Source organism: Hypanus sabinus, chromosome 13 (assembly GCF_030144855.1).
Source record: "Hypanus sabinus isolate sHypSab1 chromosome 13, sHypSab1.hap1, whole genome shotgun sequence".
In the NCBI taxonomy this organism is placed as follows: domain Eukaryota; kingdom Metazoa; phylum Chordata; class Chondrichthyes; order Myliobatiformes; family Dasyatidae; genus Hypanus; species Hypanus sabinus.
In genome coordinates this window covers 91,457,959-91,483,177 of record NC_082718.1, presented here as the reverse complement: position 1 = coordinate 91,483,177, position 25,219 = coordinate 91,457,959, and the positions used below count along the sequence as shown (strand labels likewise).

The window sequence follows — 25,219 nt, the reverse complement described above, 5'->3', positions numbered from 1 at the left end:
ATTCACCAGGTTTCCCCCACTCTTATTTTCCTGGAGAGGAAAAAAAACCTTAGTAGGTTTAACCCTTTCACACACCTCTTCCTAGTTACAATCAGTCACTGGACATCTTGTTCTCAGCAAAGTTGTAAACAAATTGCATTAGGTCAAGTGTCAAAGATTGATTAAAAAAATTGAGATAGGAAAACTACAGAAACGTCAAAGGAGTATGAATAAATATATATTTCTTTTGCTGGTAATGACTTCAATCAGAAATTATAGCTTGTGATTCAATAGTGATGATCAGACAGCTTTTCTACATACACGGGTTAACAAGGATATATGGTCTAGAAAGCAACTGAATGAAATCTGGCAACCTGGTATCCATGAGTGAAAGGGTTAAAATAATAGCATTTATAATATTTTAGGAAAAAACAAGCAAATGAGCTAGATTTTAAATAATAACCCTTTATTAGGTACCATGTCCCTTACAGTGTTTGAGAAAATATTATAATGGATATTGAGGAAAAAAAACTTTTTATATCCAGTTTATGCTTGGCTAACACACATACAAGAGATGCCATTTTCCTAATTTCTGTACACTCCTTTCTTCCTCCAAATAAATACAATTTGCACAGTAGGTATCAGAGATGAAAAAGCCTGACCTTTTAGCATTTTCACTGTATTCCTTAATGCTTCCAATAAATCTAGGTAATTGATAGAGGTAATATTTATACAGAATTTACATGATACAAAGCTTGACACAAGCTGAAAAAATTGCTACCAGCTCATTGTTAAACATTTTTTTTTAATTTGCCTCCTCTAGTTAGAGCTGTATTTTAACAAGTCAAATTACAATATTCACTTTCTTAATAAATTATTTACAAGCTTTTGAAGTACAAAGGAACCAGCAAAATTCTTTTTTATTTGAAAGGATATGTTTCTACAAGAAACAATGTTCAGAGAGGAGAAACCTGGGTGCACTATATACAAGATGCAAATTGATCTCAAAAATTTTTTTTTGTTGTTTGTTTTTAAAATGTTTACATGTTCGAAATGATCCCTGAAAACTTCACAAAAAAATTATAAATGAAATTTGTGAAAATTCTGTCAGAGGTTAGAAAGATTTTTTTTTGATTTTTTTTTCCCTTGTAGATAGAAATTACTTTGTACAATATAAACAACAGGAAGAACACTCTCCTGGTTAGGGATACCCACTACAGCACAAAAAAACCCTGGAATTTTGTACAGAGAAAGTGAATACCAAAAGTCACGTGCAAGTCTAAAAGCGAATAGTGCACAAAGCCTCCGTAGGCCAAACCCTAGTGCATTAGCACAAAAATAAAAAAAAAATTGCTAAGCTAGCATATCTACAATTTGTAAAATTATTATAATCAAAATTTGTAGAGGAAAGGGGAATAAAGCATTTCAAAAGTAAAAGCACCAAACTTAGACTAGATGCACGTGATGCTACTGTTGAGGCCACAAATTCCCATCAACTACTTTAAGAACCTTCGTAGAAATGTAATTTGAGCTGCAAACCATAAACCTTTTCAAGTATTCAATGGCCACTTCTTCCCATATTGTTTATTTTAATGTAAAGAAAAAAAACAAAAAGAAAAAAAATAGTAGCAGCATTCACTTAGGCAGAAGGAAGAGTGAGGTCCTTTGCTCTACTGCATGGACCTGGGGAAGAGGAACTAGTATTATACTAGTTAACTGTGACACAAAGTGGTAAACACCTTTCTTTCCAGAGGAAGAGCACCTGAATCCTAAATGCAGTCCCAACACTTATTGTGCATTTTTAGCCTTAGGTTCAGCAGAAGTGCGAATTGTTGGTTTGGCAAGTGCAACCACATCTAGGTTACTGCTCTCAAATGGAGCATCTCTGTCTTAGACCCCTTTAATTGAGGGTTCCTCTACAGTGTTCTGCACCACACAGACATGGGATTTTCACATCTTCAATGGGGAACTTGTAGTCATATGTTATCTCTTCGTTCACATTTATTTGTTGCTTGGAATAAATTACTATCTTCTTTTGCGATTCCACTGTGATGACTTTAGCGTAGCAATTAGGCTGATAACAGAGAGCAGAAAGTCATAATTAGACAGGTCAGTCCGGTCCCTTGGTAACAGAGTTTGTTATTTTTCTTCTGCGCCAAGATTGTAAGCCTGACATCTTTAGTGCTAGCATTTGTATTTCCTTGAAAGTTAACTCAATATTCTCTGAATGTGTGAAGACTATCCATTAAAGCTTGTGTAAATCATTGTTGTATTGACCATTCATGTATAACACTGAATTAGGCAGACTTTTGAATTGTTGTATATTCCTGTTGTTCAGTTATAACTTGAGTTCTGTTACAGAAATTACTCAAATAAACCACTCGGACATTTTGGACCTCATAGTGAAGAGAGCTTTATTCATAACATTGCGAGGAGGTTGAAACTCACTGTTAGTGGTTCCACTCCCAATGATATCATGAATAAAGTCCTCAGAAAATGTTCATCAGCTTTAATGCTTTGTAAATGTCTCTGATGCCCAAAACATTTTAAAGTTGTTAAATTCAATTAACAGCCTTTGCCACATTACAAGCTCTGTCATTAATTTTGCTTTTCTGTGAAAATCTATGTGGGAATGTGGGATGTTGCAGATGATCCACTGCCTGAGGCAGAGTCAGTACTGCGACCCCCCCCCCCCCACCTGTTTATCTCTATTCCGGCCCACGTAAAAGTGGGCTGAAAATCCAAGGGAGGTTTGCCAGTTCCAGGAATACTGGGACCATTGTCACCTCAGCAAATTCCAGCGCAATGAATATTCCTGGTACTTTTGCTTAGATTTACTTTTGCTAATATGTACAAAATTAAAAGAGGGAAGTTTAGGGGAGACATCAGGGGTAAGTTTTTTTTACACAGAGGGTTGTGAGTGCCTGGAATGACTTGCCAGGGATGGTGGTGGAGGCTAAAACATTAGGGGTATTTAAGAGCCTCTTGGACAGGCACATGGATGAAAGAAAAATGGAGGGTTATGGGCTAGTGTGGATTTAGTACTTTTTTAAAAAGGATTATGTGGGTCAGCACAACATGGAGGGCTGAAGGGCCTGTACTGTGCTGTAGTGTTCTATGTTCTATGTTCTATTTCAAAAAAGTTTGCCAGAAATTACAACAAATAAGTTACTGATGCAGTTCCTGCCTTACCTTAGATACTCAGTTCAAACTTAAAACGTAAAATAAACCTATCAAAAATAAATACTTACATTGCAGCTATGGTTGATAAATCTGGCAAAATTGCCACATTTTGTGGCATCTATAATGGAATCATGGTCCACCCTGAACATATAGCTACTTCCAATTCCCTCATCTTCATACCGCTTTTCTCGCATGTCTGCAATAACCTGCAGGGAAATAAAGTCAGATAAATTAATGGAAATTTCATCTCATACTCAAAGTACAAAGACCTCAACCAGATTTCCTAGATAAGTCACCTGGACCGGATGGTGTACATCCCGGGATTCTGAAAGAGGCAGCTGAAGAGATTGTGGAGACATTAGTAATAATCTTTCAAGAATCACTAGATTCTGGAATGGTTCCAGAAGACAGGAAAAAAAAGCAAATGTCACTCCACTCATCAAAAAGGGAGAGGCAGAAGAAAGGAAATTATAGGCCAGTTAGTCTAACAGTGGTTGGGAAGATATAGGAGACCATTGTTAAAGATGTGGTTTCGGGGTACCTGGAGGCTCAAAGTAAGTCATAGTTAGCATGGTTTCCTCAAGGGAAAATCCTGCCTGACAAATCTGTTGGAATTCTTTGAAAAAATAACAAGCAGGATAGACAAAGGAGAATTGGTTGATGATGTGTACTTGGATTTTCAGAAGGCATTTGACAAGGTGCCACGCATGGAGCTGTGTAACAAGCTACAAGCCCATGGTATTACAGGAAAGATTCTAGCATGGATAAAGCTCTGTCTGATTAGCAGGAGGCAAAGAGTGAGAATAAAGGGAGCTTTTTCTGGTTGGCTGCCAGTAAGTAGTGATGTTCCACAGCAGTCTGTTTTGGGACCAATTCTTTTTACATTATATGTCAATGATCTGGATGTTGGAATTGACAGCTTTGTTGCCAAGTTTGCAGACAATACAAAGACAGGTGGAGGGACAGGTAGTTTTGAAGAAGTAGAGAGGCTACAGGTGAAGAAAGCTTTTGGTATGCTGGCCTTTATATAAATCAGAGCATTGAGTATAGGAGTTGGGACGTAATGTTAAAATTGTACAAGGCATTGGTGAGGCCAAATTTGGAGTATTGTGTACAGTTCTGGTCACCAAATTATAGGAAAGATGTCAACAAAATAGAGAGAGTACAGAGGAGATTTACTAGAATGTTACCTGGGTTTCAGCACCTAAGTTACAGAGAGAGGTTGAACAAGTTAGGTCTTTATTCTTTGGAGCGTAGAAGGTTGAGGGGGGACTTGATAGAGGTATTTAAAATTATGAGGGGGATAGATAAAGTTGACGTGGATAGGCTTTTTCCATTAAAGGTAGGGGAGATTCAAACAAGAGGACATGAGTTGAGAGTTAGGGGGCAAAAGCTTAGGGGTAACACGAGGGAGAATTTCTTTACTCAGAGAGTGGTAGCTGTGTGGAACGACCTTCCAGTAGAAGTGGTAGAGGCAGGTTTGAGATTGTCATTTAAAGTAAAATTGGATAGGCATATGGATAGGAAAGGAATGGAGGATTATGGGCTGAGTGTAGGTCGGTGGGACTAGGTGAGAGTAAGCATTCGGCACGGACTAGAAGGGCCAAGATGGCCTGTTTCTGTGCTGTAATTGTTATATGGTTATGGTTACAGAAGGACTTGGACATATTAGGAGAATGGGCAAAGAAGTGGCAGATGGAATACAGAATTGGGATGTGTATGGTCATGCACTTTGATAGAAGTAATGAAAGGGTTGACTATTTTCTAAATGGAGAGAAAATACAAAAATCTGATGCACAAAGAGATTTGGGAATTCTTGTGCAGGATTCCTTAAAGGTTAATTTGCAGGTTGAGACCATGGTGAGGAAGGCAAATGCAATGTTAGCATTCATTTCAAGAGGATTAGAATATAAAAGCAAGGATGTAATGTTGAGACTTTGTAAAGCACTGGTGAGGCCTCTCCTGGAGTACTGTGAGCAGTTTTGGGCCCCTTATCTTAGAAAGGATGCACAGAAACTGGACAGGGTTCCAAGGAGGCTAACGAAAATGATTCCAGGTCTGAATGGTTTGTCACATGTAGAGCAATTGATGGCTCTGGGGCTATACTCACTGGAATTCAGAAGAATGAGGGGCGACTTCCTTGGAAGCTATTGAATGGTGGAAGGCCTTGATAGAGTGGGTGTGGAGATGACGTTTCCTATGGTAGGAGTGTCTAAGACCAGAGGACACAGCCTCAGACAGAGGGACATCATTTTTGAGCTGAGATAAGGAGGAATTTCTTTAGCCGGAGAGTAGTGAATCTGTGGAATTCGTTGCCACAAGTCTTTATGTATACATAGGGCAGAGGTTGATGGATTCTTGATTGGTCAGGGCATGAAGGGATACAGAGGGTAGGCAGGAGATTGGGGCTTAGAAGAAAAATGGATCAGCCATGATGAAATGGCGGAGCAGACTCAAGGGGCCAAATAGCCTGTACCTTATAGTCTTATAACCTGCAAAGTTAATGGACTTTATCTACGTCTAAATTATTTAATAACTGAAATGAGCCATCTAGTGGTCAAGACTGGGATAATGCAGTTATCAACTGCAATAATTAACCCAATATGGATGTTTTTCATTTAAAAAATAACAAATTAAACGGATCTGATAAAAAATTCAACAAAACCCTTTACAAGGTGACTGCATTTGAGGAGGCGGTGGCGAGTGGCCTTCTTGATCCACTGCAGTCCTTGGGTCATGGGTAAAGCTTTTAGGGACAGAGCCGCAGGATTTTAACCCACCGACAGAGAAGGAACCAGTGAAGAAAGGAAAGGATCTTCCAGCAAAATCATGGTTCGGTAGCAATTTCATTGTCCGTGCGGGAAGTCCTGTCCACTTGTCCTATTCTATTCCTTTAGTTCATTCAACACCAATAACCATATATCTTCCTGGTCCCTGCACCATCATTTCTGATTTCTGGAGTGGTCCGAGGATTTAAACTCTTAAGAAGGTTTACGCCTCAACCTACTAACTGACAAAGTAGGAACTAAGAGTCATTCAGCTCAGAAATGGGTTCTTCAGGCCATCTCATGCCCATGTGAATCTTTTTGCTCATTCACACTAATCCCATTTCCCCACTTCTATGCCTTCTCTATTTGAATGCTTCTAAAACATATTAATTGTTACCAAATTCCGTAAAATATAGGAGCAGAAATAGGTTATTTGGCCCATTGAGCCTGTTCCGCCTTTTCATCATGGCTGATCCATTTTTCCTTTCAGCCCCAGTCTCCTGCCTTATCCCTGTATCCCTTCATAGCCTGATGAATCAAGAATCTATCAACCTCTGCCTTAAATATACAGTATGTAAAGACTTGGCCTCCACAGTTGCCAAAGAATTCTACAGATTCACCACCCTCTGGCTAAAGAAATTCCTCATCTTTGTTCTAAAAAGATGTCCCTCTACTCTGAGGATGTGTCCTCTGGTCTTAGACTCTCTCACCATAGGAAACATCACATCCGCTCTATCAAGGCCTTTCACCATTCGATGGGTTTCAATTATATCACCCCTCATTCTTCTGAATTCTACTGAATACAGGCCCTGAGCCATCAAATGCTATTTATATGACAAGCTGATCAATCCTGAAATCATTCCTGCGAACCACCTTTGAATCCTCTCCAGTTTCAGCACATCCTTTCTAAGAAAAGGTGCCCAAAACTGCAACATAACACTGCAAGTGAAGCCTCACTAGTGCTTTACAAAGCCTCCATTTGCTCATAACTCATAGGCAATGTCAAGGACTATTCTGAAGTTATGAAATTATAGATAGCAGTTATCAATTAAATGAGAAACAGTCTTCAGGAAATAAAACCTACTTACAACTTAACTTACGCTGATACTTCCAAGACCATTGAAACCAATGATTAGGTGTGGGACATTCTGATTCTGTACCACTGAAACTACGCAAGGGTTGACAAAAGAGGAATGTTTATGTTAATTGGTAGCCACTGAACTTTCAGAATGAGACCAAGAAAGGCATTAAGTGCCCACCTCCTGTATTAACACATTGTTAAAGATATACAGTTGGCCTTCCTTATCTGGAAGGGTTTGGTTCCAGGACCCCCCGCAGATACCAAAAAATGCAGATGCTCAAGTCCCTTATTTAACCTGTCTCAGAGTGGTGGACTTTAGGACCTGGCGATGCTCCGGACCTTATTACACCTGTCTCAGTGCAGTGAGACTTTAGGACCCAATGGAGTTCTGGACCTTATTTAACCTGTCTCAGTGCGGTGGACTTTAGGACCCAGTGGAGCTCATGACCCACTGCCTGCGGCTGCTGCTGAATCCACAGTTTCTGTTCCATTGACAGAAAACGATCACGTTTGAAAATAAAGTGGAAATAATAAAGCGATCAGAAAGAGGTGAAATGTCATCGGTCACTGGAAAAGCGTTAGGCTCTGCCCTGATGAAAGCTACAATTATTACTAAGCAATGCAGTGGTTTAATGATTGAAATACATACGTTTCTCGTGTTTTATATGCATAGAAAGGTAAAATATATACTATATACTACAACAAATCTGACTTAAAGACTGCCTGTACTTTAAATCATCTCTAGATTACTCATAATACCTAATACAATGTAAACGCTATGTAAATAGTTGTTATACTGAATTGTTTAGGGAATAATGACAAGAAAAAAAAGTCTGTACATGCTTAAACAACGAGTGCTGGAGAAAGGACTTCCGGGTTTCCCCGATCTGCAGTTGGCTGAATCCGCGCATGCAGAACCCGCGGATAAGGAGGGCCGACTGTATACTGCCAGTTAATGAGCAGTTCAGGACAGGTCTGTTTAGCCACTTCATATTCTGGTAAGTTGTGTATTCAGGGAGCCATCTCCCACTGTAGCAAAAGTACATCTTGGGTGTCTGAAATTTGTGCTCAGAGATTTCGGATCAGCAACAAGTATTTGAATATTCAAAGGGATCTGACATTTTTTAAAAACTACTGATCCCCAAAACTGGTGGGCCTCCAGAGAGCGGACTCGGGACTCGAGTGCAGTTCCCCTTTAAAAAAAGGGAAACTGGGTTGGGGCGCCAGGTTGCAAGTACGATTGAAACTTAGACCCCCACTCCTGACTATCCTGCTGGTGAATGTACCGTCTCTGGAAAATAGAGATGAAGATCTCTGAGCTAGACTGCAGTACTGTACCAGCAGGGCATCAGGGAAACATGGCTCACCCCCACCATCTTGGACGCACCGGTGCAGTCTGAGGGCTTCACCATCCGCAGAAAAGACAGGGTTGCTGAGTCTTCTAAAAGGTAGAGGAGGCGCAGTATGCTTTATGATTAACTCAATGTGGTGCACAGACGTTGCGGTTTTGTCTCTATTCTGCTTATTCGAGCAGGAACACCTGAAGGTCAAATGTACATTTTCTTTGCTGAGGGAATTTCCCACCGTCATCCTGGTAGTGGTGTGCAATCAGGCCAACATCAGGCAGGCATTGGAGGAGCTGAACGCCATGATCAGCCATCACAAACAGTACACTCTATTATTGCGGGGGATTTCAACCAGGCCAGCTTGAAGATCTCTCTGAACAACTACCACCACCATATCACTGTGGAACCAGAGGAGTCAAAACACACAACCACTGTTACACCTGCATCAAGAACTCTTACTGTGCCATCCCACACACACAGTTTGGAAAGTCCGATCACCTGGCTATATTTCTACACCCCGCATACAGACAAAGACTAATGGCCGCAGCATCAGTGGTGAGGATTAAGAAGGTAAGGTCAAGGGAGGTGGAGGAGCATTTACAGGACTGCTTTGAGTTGGTGGACTGGACAATATTTAGGGATTCATCTTTGAATGTTAATGAATACACCATATTTGTCACCAACTTCATCAAGACGCATGTGGATGACTGTGTGCATTCAAGAACATACTCAAACCAGAAGCCATGGGTGAACCAGGAGATGTAGTGTCTGCTGAGGGCTAGATCAGTGGCATTCAAGACCACTGATCCAGAACTATAAAGGCTTTTAGCTATGATCTACCAAAGAGTAAAAAATCAATTCCGATTGAAGTTAGAGTTGGAATTGGATGCACATCAGCTTTGGCAGGGCTTGCAGGCTATTACTTTCTACAAAACAAAATCTAACATCATGAATGCTGTGATTCTTCACTCCCAGATGAGTGCAACGCCTTTGACGTACACTTTGAAAGGGAGAATAAAACAACACCTGTGCAAATCCCTGACAGCATCTGGTGTGACGGACATGGATTGTGCCTTTAAGAGAGAGACAGAGAAACTGACTACAGTACTGCTGCCTGCTTCTGGGTTGCTATGGTGAGAGAGGTGGAGTTATGTGATGGACAAGTTCGAGGTTTACACAAGCTCGCAGCGTGTTTATTTAAGCAAGGTCGGATGACTCCCTCACAGACACACAGTGGAACACCAGTTAAGGCAACCGGTGAATGAAAGGAGACCAGTGGCAGAAGAGTCACTGGATGGAACTTCTGAGTGCCCACAAGAGTGGGTTGAGGATCAATCAGGAGAATTGATCAGGAGCTATCATGGTGTGTAGAAGGGCTGACCCTGTGGAGGCTACCGGTGTGCTTACCCTCGAAGACAGCATCCTTTGTGATAAGCCAACATTTGGTTAACTCGAGGGTGGATTTGGAGTCTGACGACAGCAACGACTGTTTATTCATTCTTCTCCTATTGTGGATTTCATCTCAGCTTACAGACACCTCTCTCTCCCCCCACCAACTCTGTGCATTGAACTAAACTTTCTTACATTACCATTGTAAAACTTGTAACACTGCTAACTTTTGATTTACTTGGTTTAAGTTACTGTATTAAGTAGTTACTAATAATGTGTTGCCTTTAAGGCATTTGTTTAGCTTATTATATTTTCGCTTTAGTAATTCATTTGTTATCGTTTTCTAGTTAAAATTAAGGTTGTTTAAAGTAAATTTGTTGTCTGTAATATATCGCGGCATGCGATGACGTCACACCCGGTTACGCTGCGTCTTGTGGGAAAATACCGGTTTGGAGAAACGGGAAAGAGGGGGCGAGAAATGTTTTCTTTCTACGCACTAGAAACATCAGTGAAGCAACGCAGTAAGTTCATGCGATAATCGATATGTTGAATTAAAAATGTTAACGCTGATTCTGTTAAAAGTAATGACGGTTGAGAAAGTTTATGATTTTTGTTATTTAAAGAGTTGCGGATAGTTTGTGTTGAAGTGTATTTAAAGCCAGTCGATGGCGTAGGTAGATTCTGACTGTATGTTGCACTTTAATGTAATATAGTTGTTGTAGTTTTACTTTTGCAAGTATTTATGATGTAAATGTGATGTCAAGAAGGAAACAAATACTGTATATATTTTGTATTGTTTTATCAACAGTTTTCACCATACGTTAACATGGAAGAGTGAACAGTTAATCTTACTGGAACTGCCTAATTGACTGGTTTATGCTTGGTGTTTAGTTCAGAGTTCTTTTACACCTGTGCGAGAACACTACAAATAAATAGTGGTTTTAGCATCAAAACCAGACTCCAGTCGTGGTCTATTGCTGCTGGTTCATTTAAACCATTGAGTGTACGTAACACTGGTGACCCTGTGATCTCTGTCTCGAGGCTGACATCAGAACATCTTACAAGAGGGTGAACCCTTGAAAGGCACCAGGCCTGATAGTGTACCTGGTAGATAGTAAACCTGTGCTAACTAATTGGTGGGAGCATTCAAGGACATCTTCAATCCCGTACTGCTGCAGTCAGAAATTCCCACCTGTTTAAAAGGGCAACAATTGCACCAGTGCCCAAGAAGAGCAGTTTGATTTGTCTCAATGACCATCATCCAAAGGTACTCACATCTACGGTGATGAAATGCCTTGAGAGGTTGATTATAGCCAGAATCAACTCCTACCTAAGCAAGAACCTGGACTCACTGTAATTTTCCAGATCTGTAGCACTGGCTCTACTCTTGGCCGTGAATCACCTGGACAATAGCAATGCCTCCATCAGGCTGCTGTTGGTTGACTACACCACAATGTTCAACACAATCGTACCCTCAGTTCTAATCAACAAGCTCCAAAAACCTGGGCCTCTGTACCTCCCTCTGCAATTGGATTCTTGACTTCCTCGCTGAGAGAGCACAGTCAGGCGGATCGGAAATAACAGCTCCTCCTCATTAATAGCAGTGCATCTCAAGGACGTGTGCTTAGTCCATGGCTTTACTCTCTTTGTGGCTAGGCACAGCTCAAACACCATCCATAAATATACTGATGACACAACTGTTGTTGGTAGTATATCTGATGGTGACAAAGAGGCATAAAGATCAGCTGGTTGAGTGGTGTTGCAACACATCCTTGTTCGCAAGATTAGTAAGACCAAGGAATTGATTGTGGACTTCAGGAAAGGGAAGTCGAGGGAACACATAACAGTTTTCATTGAGGATTCAACACTGAAAGGATGGGCAATTTCAAGTTTCTGGGTGTCAACATCTCTGAGGGTCTATCCTGGGCCTAATACATTGATGCAATTACAAAGAAGGCATGACAGTGACTACATTTCATTAGAAGTTTGAAAAGACTTGAAATGCCACCAAAGACTCGAGCAAATCTCTACAGATGTACCATGGAGAGCACTCCAAATGGCTGCATCACCATTTGGAATGGAGTGGCCACTCGACATGATTGGAAAAAGCTGCAGAGAGCTGCAAACTCAGCCCTCTCCATCGTGGGAAATAGCCTCCCTGGCACCCAGGACACCGTGAAAAGGCAGAGTCAAAAAGGCGCCACCTGTCATTAAGGACCCCCGTCACCCAGGACATGCCACCTTCTTATTGCTACCATCGAGGAGGTGGTACAGGAGCCTGAAGATACATACTGAAGAGCTCCTTCCCCTCCACCATCAGATTTCTCCGCTGCAAAACAACAAATTTCGTGACATATGCTAGTGATATTAAACCTGATTCTCTTCAGATCTACTGTGAATGCCTGCATGGAAATGAATCACGGGGTTGTATAGTATATGGTGACATACATGTACATACTTCAATAATAAATTTACTTTGACCTTTGAGATCTGCTGTGTTGAAGATTGCTCTATCTCTCAGTTTCGGTATGGCTTAGTTTAGTCAGTCACGATAAATAGCAAGTTCCAGATGTGCTCCAAATGTGTATACAAGATCACTCCTCAGATTCCCTCTAAAAATCATTCCTCCCTCCTTAGAAGTTATGCCCTCTTGTTTCTGATGCACCTGCTAAGAGATAAAATTCTAAATATTCCCTAATCTGCAATGCCAATATCACTTAGCCTTCCACCCCATTCCACCATTAACTGTTTCCCTGATGTCCCCAATTGTTTCAACAGTATCTCTCTCATCAATATTCCATTAAGCCCCTCTACACTGTCCACAAGTAATATTACTCACTGACCAACTCCTCACTGCTACCCCCTGAAACTAGTATGCAACTTGTTTCTTCCACAATCTAAATCTTGGGAGTGTTAAAAGGAACTATCTTTGTTTTAGTTTATGCCTTTAAACTCCACCCTAAAATGCACAACATCTATAGCCCCTTGCACAGGGGAAATGCAAGGTAGAATATCAAAGTCCAGTGGCTTCTCATCGACTCACAGAAATATTTCTAGGCCACTATCTTTAGTCCTCACCATAAGCTCTGTCCCCTAAAACCAGCTCTATCCCCTTTGTGAAGTTGCACTAACATATTGACACTCTTACTATCCTATACGACCCTGAAGTAAGCTTCTGGCTGCCACCCAACCCCCTGCCTGCCTGTCATCAGCTATTGCTTGAATCTCACCGGCACTTCTAGACTCAGGCATTGTGGTGCTCGCCCAACTAAGTCCCTGTCTTCTTCAATTCATTCAAAACAATCTTCCTTGAATCCTGATCACTCTTCACCTTTTTTTATCTCCTAGTCTCACTGCTGTTAAATTCTTGTACTTTTTCCTCAAAAACCCTCCACGGCTAAAATCTACAATCTTCCCCTGTGCTACAAACCCAGTATCTCTGTGCTTTTTAAATTCTGGTCTTTGCATATCTGACCGTAATCACCCCATCGCTGTTGATAGAGCCTTTAGCTGCCTGTGTCCTCAGCTCTTGAATTCTCCCCATCAACAAAGGCACAAAAAGAAAGGTGAACATTAAGCAGCATCTACCTGTCGGATGTTTTGTCCAACATATTCAATGACCATCTCATCCGCTGCAATGGGCTCCATAGCAAAAAGTCCCCATTCATGGATATGACTCTTACAGAACTTCAGCTTCTTCCTACGGAACTGCACAGAAACAAAAGTCGAAATGAGAACAGGTGACTCAACATAAAATCAGTTGGTATTCTATGAGGATAAATGACTAAAGCACAGATGTTTACAGACTGTGGCAATATTTATGAATTAGACCTTTAAAATACAGATATTGAAAGTTAAATGAATGAACACAGTCCTTAACTATTTGTCTTCTTCCTTTTACACTATGCAAAAACATATTCTGAGAGATAAGAACTGGAAAAATTCCTGAGCTGCAAAACTGATAACCTCCAAAAGACCACAACCTTGTCGTAGGGTTTGGAGGCTTGCACTCCTCAATGATCCAGAGAGCTAGGCTGGCTGGAGTCAGGGTCTTGTGCTTTGGCTTTTGGTAGGGTCACCCAAGCCAAACTGGCCAAAGGATAGAAGCCAGATTAAGAGTGGTCCACTGGTCCTCCGGGTTCGGGGGTTCAACTCAAGGCTAACATCCCTGACTGGTCCAAAAATAAAACTGTTATGGGAACAGGAATGAAGAACCCTTCTATATCTGTGTGCAACAGTACGAACAGACAGAGATGGGGGAACCTTCATTGCTGCCCTAAACGCCAGTGGTGTAACAGGCAGTAAGTAAGCAAAGTTGATAAAACAGTGGGTGGTTAAAAACAAAAAGACTTGGGAGTTTCCAAATTATTGCTCATTTTATGTAAAATTAGGGGGTCTCAGACAGGATGGTGGCAGGTATTAGTGAGGGAAGTGTTTGTGATGAGATGGGTGAAAGGATTGCTATCCAATCACCAGTAAAAGGTGAAAATAGAATCCTTTGCTTAAACAGTGCACACACAGTTCCACTGAAACCCTTCAACAGAAAGATATAAAGTAAAGAGAATACACGTTGATTACTTTTAAATCCTTCAGACTTTAGTGTTGATTTTTTATACAGTTAGCTACCCATAATCTTTAGCAAATGATCGTACACTGTAGTTAAAAAAAAATTGGCCAACAATCCAAGTGGCAAGGTAAGAAAAAGTGGGTACTGCCTTACCAAGAATGAATATCCAGTAATGGAGAAATTACTGTTGTATTTAAAGTCCTGGATAAGGAAACTGCAATCAAAGTGAATGGTAGTGAAACAACAAACCTTCAGCTGATTAAATTTAAGGAGATCGCTGTCTGCAGGTAAGCCGCCCATAAAGGAGGACAAGAGTCTGCGCTGTTCCGACCGCCTCTCTGAGCCTGCTCGAGTGGAAGCATGAGGCTGAGCTGGAATACTCATTCCCTGTGAGGAACAGGATGTCTTAGTGATATCATCGATGCTGCTGGAATTATCGTGTACAATACTTCTATTTCCCGCACACATCAAATAAGAAAAGCTTTGATGATTAGTTATTAAATTTTGTGTTGCTGGTCATTATACAAGTCATCAGTTTTCTTTGACTTGCAATACTTAATAGGCATGCACGTCACCAGAATAAGCAGGTGACATGCAAAACTTTTTTTATAGCACTTCTCTAATCCTAATGATCTAAGCCAGGGGTTCCCAACCTGGGGTCCCTAGACCCCTTGTTTAATGGTTTTGGTGCATGGCATAAAAAAGGCTGGGAACCCCTGGGCTAAGGATCTGATCACAATTCAATGCAACAAGTTTAAAACCTTGAATGTTCAGCTATGTTAAGAATTCCCACACAAAACCTGAGGAGCAGCTAGGATTCCACAAAGCACTGGCAAAGGACAGAGACGTGGGAACAATGGTTCTACGAAATACACAAGGAGGAACATGACCAATTACTAGTGAGCGAGAAAAGCCCCCCCAGATTCAGATCAGCACTGCCTGTCTGCAAAGTCTCTAAGTAACCGCACATTTTTTGCTGTAACATTTCCATTTCCTTGATTACACCACACAATTAAGAGACAATTTGAAACAGAATTGCTCAACCTTCAACCTAAACACATAGCTCAATTAAATGGACTTTTTTTCTATGACCACTAGACAGCTTTAGTTTGGAATTAAGTCTAAATTAAACTTTGGAAAAATCAAGGCATGTAATGAGTCCCAGATGTTTCTTTTGTCCAATTAATTACATCTAATAAACAGCACAATTGTAAAGAACATGTCGAGCAAGTTGTTCATTGTGAATGGACTCTGACAATGTTACTTAGAAATCCTATAAAATTCTAAGTACAGATTCTATTAAGTCTTTCTTTTAAAGACCTTGGAAAACTGAAGATTGTGCCTCAAAAAGTATTTATTAACAAGAAACTGAAAATCTCTAAAGACATGATGTTTAAAGCCATGCAATATGTACAAATATGGCTAGGTAAAAAGTGTTAAGATATCTTTTCTCCTTCATCCAAATGACTGCAGAACAATTAAAATTAAATTAAAGATTGTATGTCTACATAGTCCTATTTGTACGAAGTTCTTCCAGTCAGTTTAGCTAGGATATATTCAAGATCCAAATAAAAGCCAAGTATGGTAGAAAACTACCCTCTCTCCACATAAAGGAAGAAATATCGTGACACGAGCTTTAAAGTGGATTCAGAATTCAATATTATATGGCCGCATCATATCATTCATGCCTCAAACTATTAATGAATACTTAGTAACTAGAAATTCTATTTCAAATTTACCCCAAAAGGTCTTCACTATACAGTAATCTTACTTGTGTGTCAGCTGGTGGCTCATCAGCTAATGTGCCACTGATGTTGAGGTATTTTGCCTTGTCCTTCTTACTGATTTTGTAATAACCTTCACTCCGGGCACAGCCAGTTATGTGCTCCCTCATTCCATCTTCCCTCTTCTTCTTCTTAACAGTGTAAGTATTGGTATGTACAAAGTGTTAAGGAAATGTTTCCAGATAATCAAATGAATGTAACTTCATAACCCAAATAATGCAGTTAAGACAGTGAGCTTCACCCACAATCTTCTTTCAATATGAAAGCATGGATCAAATAATCTCAAAGTAACACAATAAACATTATTAGGAATGTTTCACTAGGATATTACATTTGTACTGATATATCATTATATTTAAACCTGTGCAAGTCATAGTTATGAATTAATTTTTTGCCAAATATCTGAAATTGAACTGCTGTGCACTGGTGAGCGGGGTTTACCAGAACTTGGTCTGATGTTGGATTTAGGTAATGCCAGGAATCCGACTGTTAACAACTGACCATCATTGACTTAAGAAGCACTGAAACATATTAGATTTTTTTTTAAGTGATTGGCATTGGAATCTTCGGTTTGGCATCAACAACCATTGTAGATCAGAGGAGAAGGGGTGTGTTGGCCAGAAAGAATGACAATCTTCAAATCAGTGAATTCAAATGAATCAAGGACAGTGGAAGCGGTCTTTGTTCTTGCCGTGTGCTTTGGGGATGGAGGCTGCCATTTTGTGAAGACACTCTATTCTCCATTTTGTGAGCTTGACATGCTGGACTTGATTAGTGTTTTAAAGAAGGCACAAAGACTCTTCTGGTAATCTGCTGGACTGGAGGTCATTTCCAAATAAGGAGTTATTTGTGAGGTGTTCTTTGGTTGGCTATAACATGCAGGATTGTGAATGCCTGAAGTGATTCAAACTCATTGCTGACTGAGAACAAAAAGCCATGAGTCAGCAAATGTCCCTTGATGGGAAGAGGACAACAGATGGATGCTGCTTTGGACCAGAGTCAATGACCAGGTGTTAAAGGCCAGACACATGACCTGCGACCAATGACATAGGAATGCGACATTTGAATTGACAAGAAATGGATATAAAAGTGGATGCTTTGTGGGTGCTGGTGGCAGTAACTTTGAAGAATAACCATCGCAGATACAAGTGTGAAGAACCCTGCGTGAAGCACGTGGAGAGAGAATCGGGACCACGAGGAACAAGGAACGCCTGGCCAGCGTAAATTTCTCTGCCTGGGTAATACCTTTGCTATTCTTTGACTATCCAGGAGAGTCAAGGATACTTAGCGGGTGTGCGCACGAAGTATTTAGTGTATGAATTCACATACTTGTTAGATTGAACAATAAAGGTAATTGTCAGTAAATACAGATCTCGCTGCCTCACTCAGAATCGTTGGAAGAGGTAGAAGTGGTAGCTCTCTCTCTCTCTCCTTTTTCCAACAGGTGGAATATAAACTAAGTCATCGGTGGAGGGTGGGTGGGTATTTTGGCTACAACAGCATGTAATTAAGGGATGTGTTCAAAGACACACTTCAATGACTTGTAACTTCCCAAAAGGTCTCTGCAAACATTACATTTTGTGTTTATTGATTCATTACTGGAAAAGAGATGTGGTATTCTGAGTTCACTATTTCTCTTCAGAATCAGTCTTTCCTTCTCTTTTCTGTTCCTACCTCCCATTTCACATAAAATTGCTAAAAAAAACAGGTGATAATTACAATTATTTTTGTTTGCTTTCAAAATTTAATTTCAAACCAATTCAACTTAGATTGAGAAAGTACAAAGTGTGTGGGATGTGTCATTTGGTATATTTTCTAATTTTTGTCATTATCAGTATGGACCGTAATATGAAGTATAAAAAATATAGTACTTTCCTCTTTGATATTCGTCAGTAGCAGTTTTTTAAAATATAGTTCTCACCTCCTACAATTCTTTGTTGCACGTTTAAATGATTTTATTATTTTTTATTTGGTTGGGTTTGAATTGATTCTGAAAAGTATTGCACAAATATTGGACAGACGATTCCAGCTTGGGGAATTCAGAAGTGGCAAGCTTCAAGTAAGACCAATAGGCAAAAGGTTAAATGACACAGGTGACAAGTTGTAGATAGCTGAACAACTGCAAAATATTAAATGCATCATTTGTTCAAAACATATTTTGATTATACGTAATAAATAAAATTCAAACATTTATAAACAATTTGAATAATTTGATTAGAATATTGATGAATAATGAGATCAAGCGGCAACATATGACTTTCCTTATAAATTGTTGGCTTTCCTTATAATAAGTTATTAACGTACTAAGAAACAGGGAACTCCATTGCAAAAGCTTTGGTTGTAAACACTGATATCTAACTAAATATTAATGAAGCCTGAAGATTTTGCATAATTTTTGGTTGCATTAGTAAATTGCCTGTGGCATTGCTCATGGTTACTCAGGGCTTCATAAGCATAGGTTTAAGATGTTTTGTTCAGTCCACTAGAAAAGAAATACTGTTTTATTAGCACAGATAGGGCACAGCGGGGTTAGGAACTGATGCCTGACCCTGGAACAGATTGAAGATCTAGCGTTATTTAGAGACGCTCTTCAACTGAGCAGGAGTGGATTTGATTCCCGGTAGCGTCAGAGAGGAGCTGTTGAAATACTGTTGAAATTATTGGAAACTGGAGTGGGAATCTCAGGAACTGGATATAGAACTTTACAGTGAGCAACCCCAAGGTTTAGCAGAGTAGGTGACCAAAACCAGCAGTATTGAATGCCTGGAGATTTAGAATTAGTGTAATGAGAAATTCTGTGATAGATATCATCTTTTTGAGTAGGTAATCACATTATTGTATTTGCAATGCGTACAATAGAGTCACGCAATAACCCCATTGCTGCTTTTAGAATCTGAAGGGCGAGAATGTGAATGATCAATTATTTTGCATTAATTCACTATTCCAATTATCACCCAAAGAGATGCAAGTATTATTTAAATGATTTGCAATGTATTTATAACTCTCATCTCAAAGACAAACAAACGTTTCAGGTAGGCATAATAATTGGAAAGGATATAAGGATGATGGACCCACAGTGTATCATTTAGACAGTCCATGCAATTGTCCTGCAGAAGCATCCTATCATATGTAATTTTCATGAATTTAATATCTTCCTCATCTATTCCTTCATTCCATATGTCATACAAAATGGTCATCTCCTCAAATTCAGAGCGGGGTTTAAATAGTGATCTTGGTGGAGAGGAATCAGACGATGGTATATCATCATACCACTCATCATATTTTTTCCTATGCCTTCGAGTCCATCTTTCCTTAAACTTAGCTTTCTGTTTCTCATCTTCGTATTCTTCATCTTCATCATCCTCAGCTTCAACCTTGATCTTTGTCTGCAGTTCTTTAGAAATCAACCTGTCGGATTCTTTTAGCTGCTTTTTGCTTCTACAGTCCCCAAACATCTCAGTGAAAGTCGCAACACTTTCCTCCCTAAAGTCTAATGTGACAGCCGCTGGGTCTTTCAGACCAAAGTGATCATCAACCCGTGGACAACTGAGGTCTTTAGTATCAGCTTCAATTGTGCTAGCCTGCAAAGGAGGCCATATCTTACCGACCACTTTATCTACCGGTTCCTCTTTTAACTGGGACTCAAAAGTCGGGACTGGTGCTTGAGATGCGTGCTTTTCTTTTGCATAGGTGACTTTGTGTTGAAGGACTTTCTGGTTTGGAATACTGCCAGGAGGCAATGGTGATACAGGTTCTGGCAAAATTAATACTCTCTCAGCTTCAGACTTGTCTTCCTCTTCCATTTTTTCCTTATTTGGCACCATTGCAGATTTTATTAATGGACTCAAGGCAGAGTCAGGCAATAATCCCAACTCTACTGGGAAATTAGGAGGAGAAATTAACGTGACAGGCAGAGGAAGAGAAGGCGATAGCAACTTATTCACACTTAACAACGGGGAGATGTTGGATGGTTCCTTATGTGTTAGGTTTTCCTTTTCTCCATCTAGTGAAGACTTTTTGGATGCTAACAATGGAGATCCAGCAACAGTATTTGCTTCAGGAAAAGCAGCAAAGTTGAAATCTCTTCCTGGAGTACGGGGCACTCCAGAATTTACGCCAGGTGACTGAGATGGATACGTAAATGGACTGCCAGGAACGTGAGGAGAACTCAGAGTCAAACTGTTTCCTGTTAATGGCCCTTCACTGCCTGGAGTCTGTGGAATTGTCTCAGTGCTCAGAGATGTTGTAAGACCTTTTATAGGGTCAGCCACAAAATCGCGCCCAGGAGTTCTTGGCGGGCCATCTTCAGAAGCTGTTTTCACCAAGGCTGTGTGTTCAGGTACTGGAGATCGAGTGACTGCAAGTACCTCCTGCTTGCCAGGTGTCGGAGGAACTGCTGGGATGGACATCGATGGTTTTGCGAGGGATGAACTTGAAGTATCGGAATCAAAATGAATTGAAATTTCTCTGCCAGGTGTGTGTGGAAGACCATCATCCTCATCTGTCGTCGACAAGGTGAACTTCAATTTGTTACGCATTTCGGAGTCACTGTCATCAGACTTGTTCAGAACACTACTTTTAATAACTGACAGAGCAGCAAGGGCTCCCGTTGGAGTACGTGGCCTGGGAATTCCAACATCATCGGCTGTGTCGACCTTCGGAAGTTCAGTTAATTCAATATCTGGATCCAGTTCCTCTCCTAGAAAGAACATCATTACAATATTAAAATTGAATTGAATTGAATTGACTTAATTTCTTACAGCCTTCACATACATGCAGATTAAAAATCCATCTAAATGTGCAATGACCAATCATAGTAATTTATAATAAATAGAACAGTCAATGTTAGATAGAGTACACTCAAGTCAGCGCGAGTTCATCAGTCAGTCTGATGACCTGGTGGAAGAAACTGTTCAGTGCCTGTTGGTCCTGGCTTTTATGCTGCAGTACAGTTTCCCAGATGGTAGCAGCTGGAATAGCTTGTGGTTGGGATGGCTTGGGTCCCCAGTGATCCTACGGGCCCTTTTTACAAACCTGTACTTGAAAGTGTCTTGAATCATGGTAAGTTCACATCTACAGATACACTGGGCTGTCCGCACCACTCTCTGCAGAGATCTGCAATTGAGGTTCAGTTCCCATTCCAGGCAGTGATGCAGCCAGTCAGGATGCTCTCAATTGTGCCCCTGTAGAAAGTTCTTAGGATTTGGGGGCCCATACCAAACTTCAACTGCCTGAGTTGCTATGATCCAGAGACACTTCTTTTTTTAAAAAATTTTTTTTATTAGTTTTTCAAAACATTTTACAAATTAAAAACCCCAAATCCCAATGAGAAACATTAAAGCAGTGCAAAATTAAGCATACAATAACAATATGCTACAAAGGAAGAGAATTTAGCAAAAAAAAAAGCACCTAAATTAAAGACAAGTAAGCTTAGTGTCCTCCCCAAGCCCCACAACACAAGAAAAAACAACAGCAACTCCAGACCAACCACAACACAATATAGAGAGTATAAGTCAGGACAGCCAAGCTCCCAGACTGTGAATACACTCAGCAATAGAGGATAATAATGCCTTCTACCAGAAAAAAAAGGAGCTGAAAGCAAGGGACCGAAAAGAAAAAAAAACCCTAGTCAAGAGGAAGGTTATGAAAGTACTCGATAAAAGGTCCCCAGACCTTATGGAACTTTAGATCCGAATTGAGAACCGAATAACGAATTTTTTCGAGGGAGACACTTCTAAGAAAACTTGGGCACAAGGATGAGAAAAAGTGGAGGGCTATGTGGGAAGGAAGGGTTAGATTAATCCTGGATAAGTTAAAATGTCGGCACAACATCATGGGCTGAGGGGCCTGCACTGTTCTATGAAATATTATCCATCATTATTTCTCTCTCTTAAAAAAATCATACAGCACATTCAGCCCAGCATTCTTATTCTTTTAAAATGTTAATACATTTCTTTGAAATTTGGAAATTGTTGAACTTTAAAATTACTGTTGAATGTGCTTCAAATGCCCTTTCAGCCAAGGGTTTTCCAGATTATAGCAACTCATCTAGGCAAAAAAAATCTCATTGCTGACTTTTTTGCCAATCACTTTAAAATTTATTCTGTAACTGTTGACCACACTGACTGTGGAAGCATTTTTTTTGTCCCAAGTAACCTGTCAAAACCCTCTTAAATCAGAACGCATCTTCGTGATTTCCGGTTGGCTGCTTCAGCGAATGCAGAAGAGGAGGGGGTGAGGGAAGGAGGAGGAGAGATGAGAGAGAGGGAGAGAAGCAGAAAGAAAGAGTGAAATGCAAAAATGGAGAGGGAGTAGGATTGTGGAAGAGAAAGGCAGGGTGGCCTGGGGAAAGAAGAGATCAGTTTGGTTGAATAATCTCAATGATGCGGTGTTTTGCTATATTTCAAAACTTGCTTTCTTGATTCTTACCCAAAGCTCTTAGTACTAGTTAAGGGTTTTAGAGTTCAGGTATGCAAGTTGCATTCAAAAAGAATTGACAGTGTACTTTAATGTCAATCTGATAAATTGTCAATGATTGAAAACAAAATTAGGGGTAGGGAAATTAACATTTTGGGTTCAAATCTGTCTTGCACCCCAAACATTAACAAAGGAGAATCTAATTTTAACAGTAGCATCGTATCTCTAATAAGAATGGCAGCATTATTAACTGTATAATGAAGGCCAAAATTAATTTTCTTCATTAACTGTAACCAGTCTAGTAAGTTTTGTTAAATCCGAAGCAATATTTAATGTATTGCATACTCGGAGAGCATGAGAAATGGAACCATAGAGATTAATAGCTTGCAAAGTACACTATATGGCTGACGTAACTCACATAAAATTCTATCACAGACACTTGTGTGCAGCATGGGGCTGTGGGGCTCAAGCAATAGCAAGTCAACATCTGAGTTGGTGTGAAAGAGCCAGCTCTGCCCGGGTTACCACCAGTGAACCTGAGGAACCTTTCTTCATTCTCCTTTTGATCATTTATCCAACCTGCCCACCTCCCAACCCACAACTTCTTGGATTCCAGATTTCTCTCCAACCACATAATAAACACATTCTGACTCCTCCAGAATATCTCAGCATCCTCATTTTCTCCCAGTAGTCCCAAATCTTCTTTCCAAGACTCCCTGTAACATCCAGTCAACATAGAACCCACTGTATTTTTGCACTACTTATTTTAATTTAACTATTTCATATATATACTAACTGTAATTCAGTTTTTTTTTCCTATATTTATTATATGTTGCATTGTACTGCTGCTGCAAAGTTGACAAATTTCACAACATATGCCGGTGATATTAAACCTGATTCTGATATTCTATTAAATCATCACCAAATCATCATCCTCATCATCTCTCAAATTGCCCCGATCACTCCTGGGCCCTCTATCTATCTCAAGTTCCATCACACGCATCTGTTCATCTCCCTCACATCCCAATCATTCCCCGTTCAGAAACCTCTGCTTTTGAAGGCCTGTTTCACCACACTTTCAACTGCACTAACAGCCAATACAATAACAGAGTTTTGGGGCCTAGCATTAAACTGGCATGGGCATCACCACCCATCTCCAGCTACCCAACCACATGCCACTCTCTCCAGTTTGTAAAGAATTTCTACCTCATGAAATCAGAGTATGTAGATTTCAAGCAGGGGTTCCCTACCATTTTTATGCTATCGACCCCTACCATTAACCGAGGGGTGCGTGGACCCCAGGTTGGCAACCCAAGATTAAGAGGTTTGTAGTGGCAGGATTTGTAAAAAGGAATCACAACCAGATTTCTACTTGTAATTAAATAGTTATCTTACCTGGAACTCTCTCCGGTGATGGAGCTGGTTTTACAACTAGCTGTGTGTCTGGAGGAGCTTCCTCTGTGATACTCTCACTCAGGATATCAACTACCTTTTCCACTTGTTGTGCTGCTATTTCCGCTTCTACTGCAGTCTCTTCTAATAGTGGTGCTTTTTCCTTTTCCTCCTCCTCCTCCTCTTCTTCCTCTTCCGAACTGGATTCATATTCTGAGGACTCATCACTGTCATCGGAATATTCCACCTCCACTTTTGATGATGCAACACTATTCACTTCATCTGCAAAGGTAGAAATTGTTCTGTTATTTGCAATATCCAATACAATAGATTTGCAGGGAATGAAAAGGCTATCAATGGTACAACAACTACAACATACAATGTTTTGAGCAACGGTAAGGGACCCTAATCCTCCAAGAGGACCACAACCTTGTTGTGGTTTGGAGGCTCACATGCCTCAATGACCCGGAGAGCTCCGTTAGCCGGAGTCAAGGCTTTATGTTTGACTTTTGGTAGGGTCACCCATGCCGGACAGGTCAAAGGGCCAGACTATGAGTGGGCCACCAAGTTTGGAAATTCAGCTCAACAACCCTGACTGGTAAAACAAAACTGCTGTGGAAACAGCAATGAAGAATCCTTCTAAATGTGAGTGCAATAGTATTCCTGAGTCTCCACTCAGGACTTGCATGACTGGCAGTAGTGAAAAATGAGAGGAAGCTGCTGACACGACGAAGGTAGCCCTGGACACTGCCAGAGGTGGAGGACCTTCACTGCCGCTCTAAACGCCAGTGGTGTAATGGGCAAAAGAAAAGACTCCAATACATTGCAACTTTGACAAAGAGAGAAAATTAATAAGCTGAATCTTTGCAACCAACAGCATTTGGTGACTTGCATTGAAGCTAGATGCAGATTTGCATTCTCAGAATGGTAGCTTTGCCTTTTGTTGATACCAGCCAAGCATTACTGGCATGAGGTAATGACCCCATAGCACCTGAGAGCAAGATGCTGCTTAGGCTGCTTACTCGACTTGGGCCGGCAGCATTGTATTTTCCAGAAGTGGTCCAAGTGACAGTGGGCATGTAATACGATAGGTGCAAAGGGACTGCAGACACTGATGCCAAGTAAAAGCCAGTTCTAGTGAGATCCAGCCCAATAATTGTATAGTATTAATCTAAACTATCCAAACATACCTCCAGTCTGGTATACAAGATGTCAATCATGAATTTTCTGACTAACCACTAACTGACTGCAGACACTCAAACTATAAGAAAATAATTATTGAATTCTGCAATATAGTGTTGGATCCAACTGTT

At 40.4% G+C, this 25,219-nt stretch overlaps 1 protein-coding gene across 1 annotated transcript in view; it reads right to left on the bottom strand.

The window, feature by feature from the left end:
• Positions 1 to 424: 424 nt before the first annotated feature.
• Positions 425 to 25,219, bottom strand: part of setd1ba (SET domain containing 1B, histone lysine methyltransferase a) — a 153,908-nt gene continuing 129,113 nt past the window's right edge. Inside the window, exons 13-19 of the mRNA XM_059988198.1 lie at positions 23,910 to 24,188; positions 19,156 to 20,796; positions 16,085 to 16,251; positions 14,563 to 14,700; positions 13,335 to 13,454; positions 3,231 to 3,368; positions 425 to 2,053 (exon numbers count right to left, since the gene is read on the bottom strand). Coding sequence (XP_059844181.1) covers positions 1,880 to 2,053; positions 3,231 to 3,368; positions 13,335 to 13,454; positions 14,563 to 14,700; positions 16,085 to 16,251; positions 19,156 to 20,796; positions 23,910 to 24,188 — 2,657 coding nt within the window. The 3' untranslated portion in view covers positions 425 to 1,879. The remainder of the gene's footprint in view (positions 2,054 to 3,230; positions 3,369 to 13,334; positions 13,455 to 14,562; positions 14,701 to 16,084; positions 16,252 to 19,155; positions 20,797 to 23,909; positions 24,189 to 25,219) is intronic.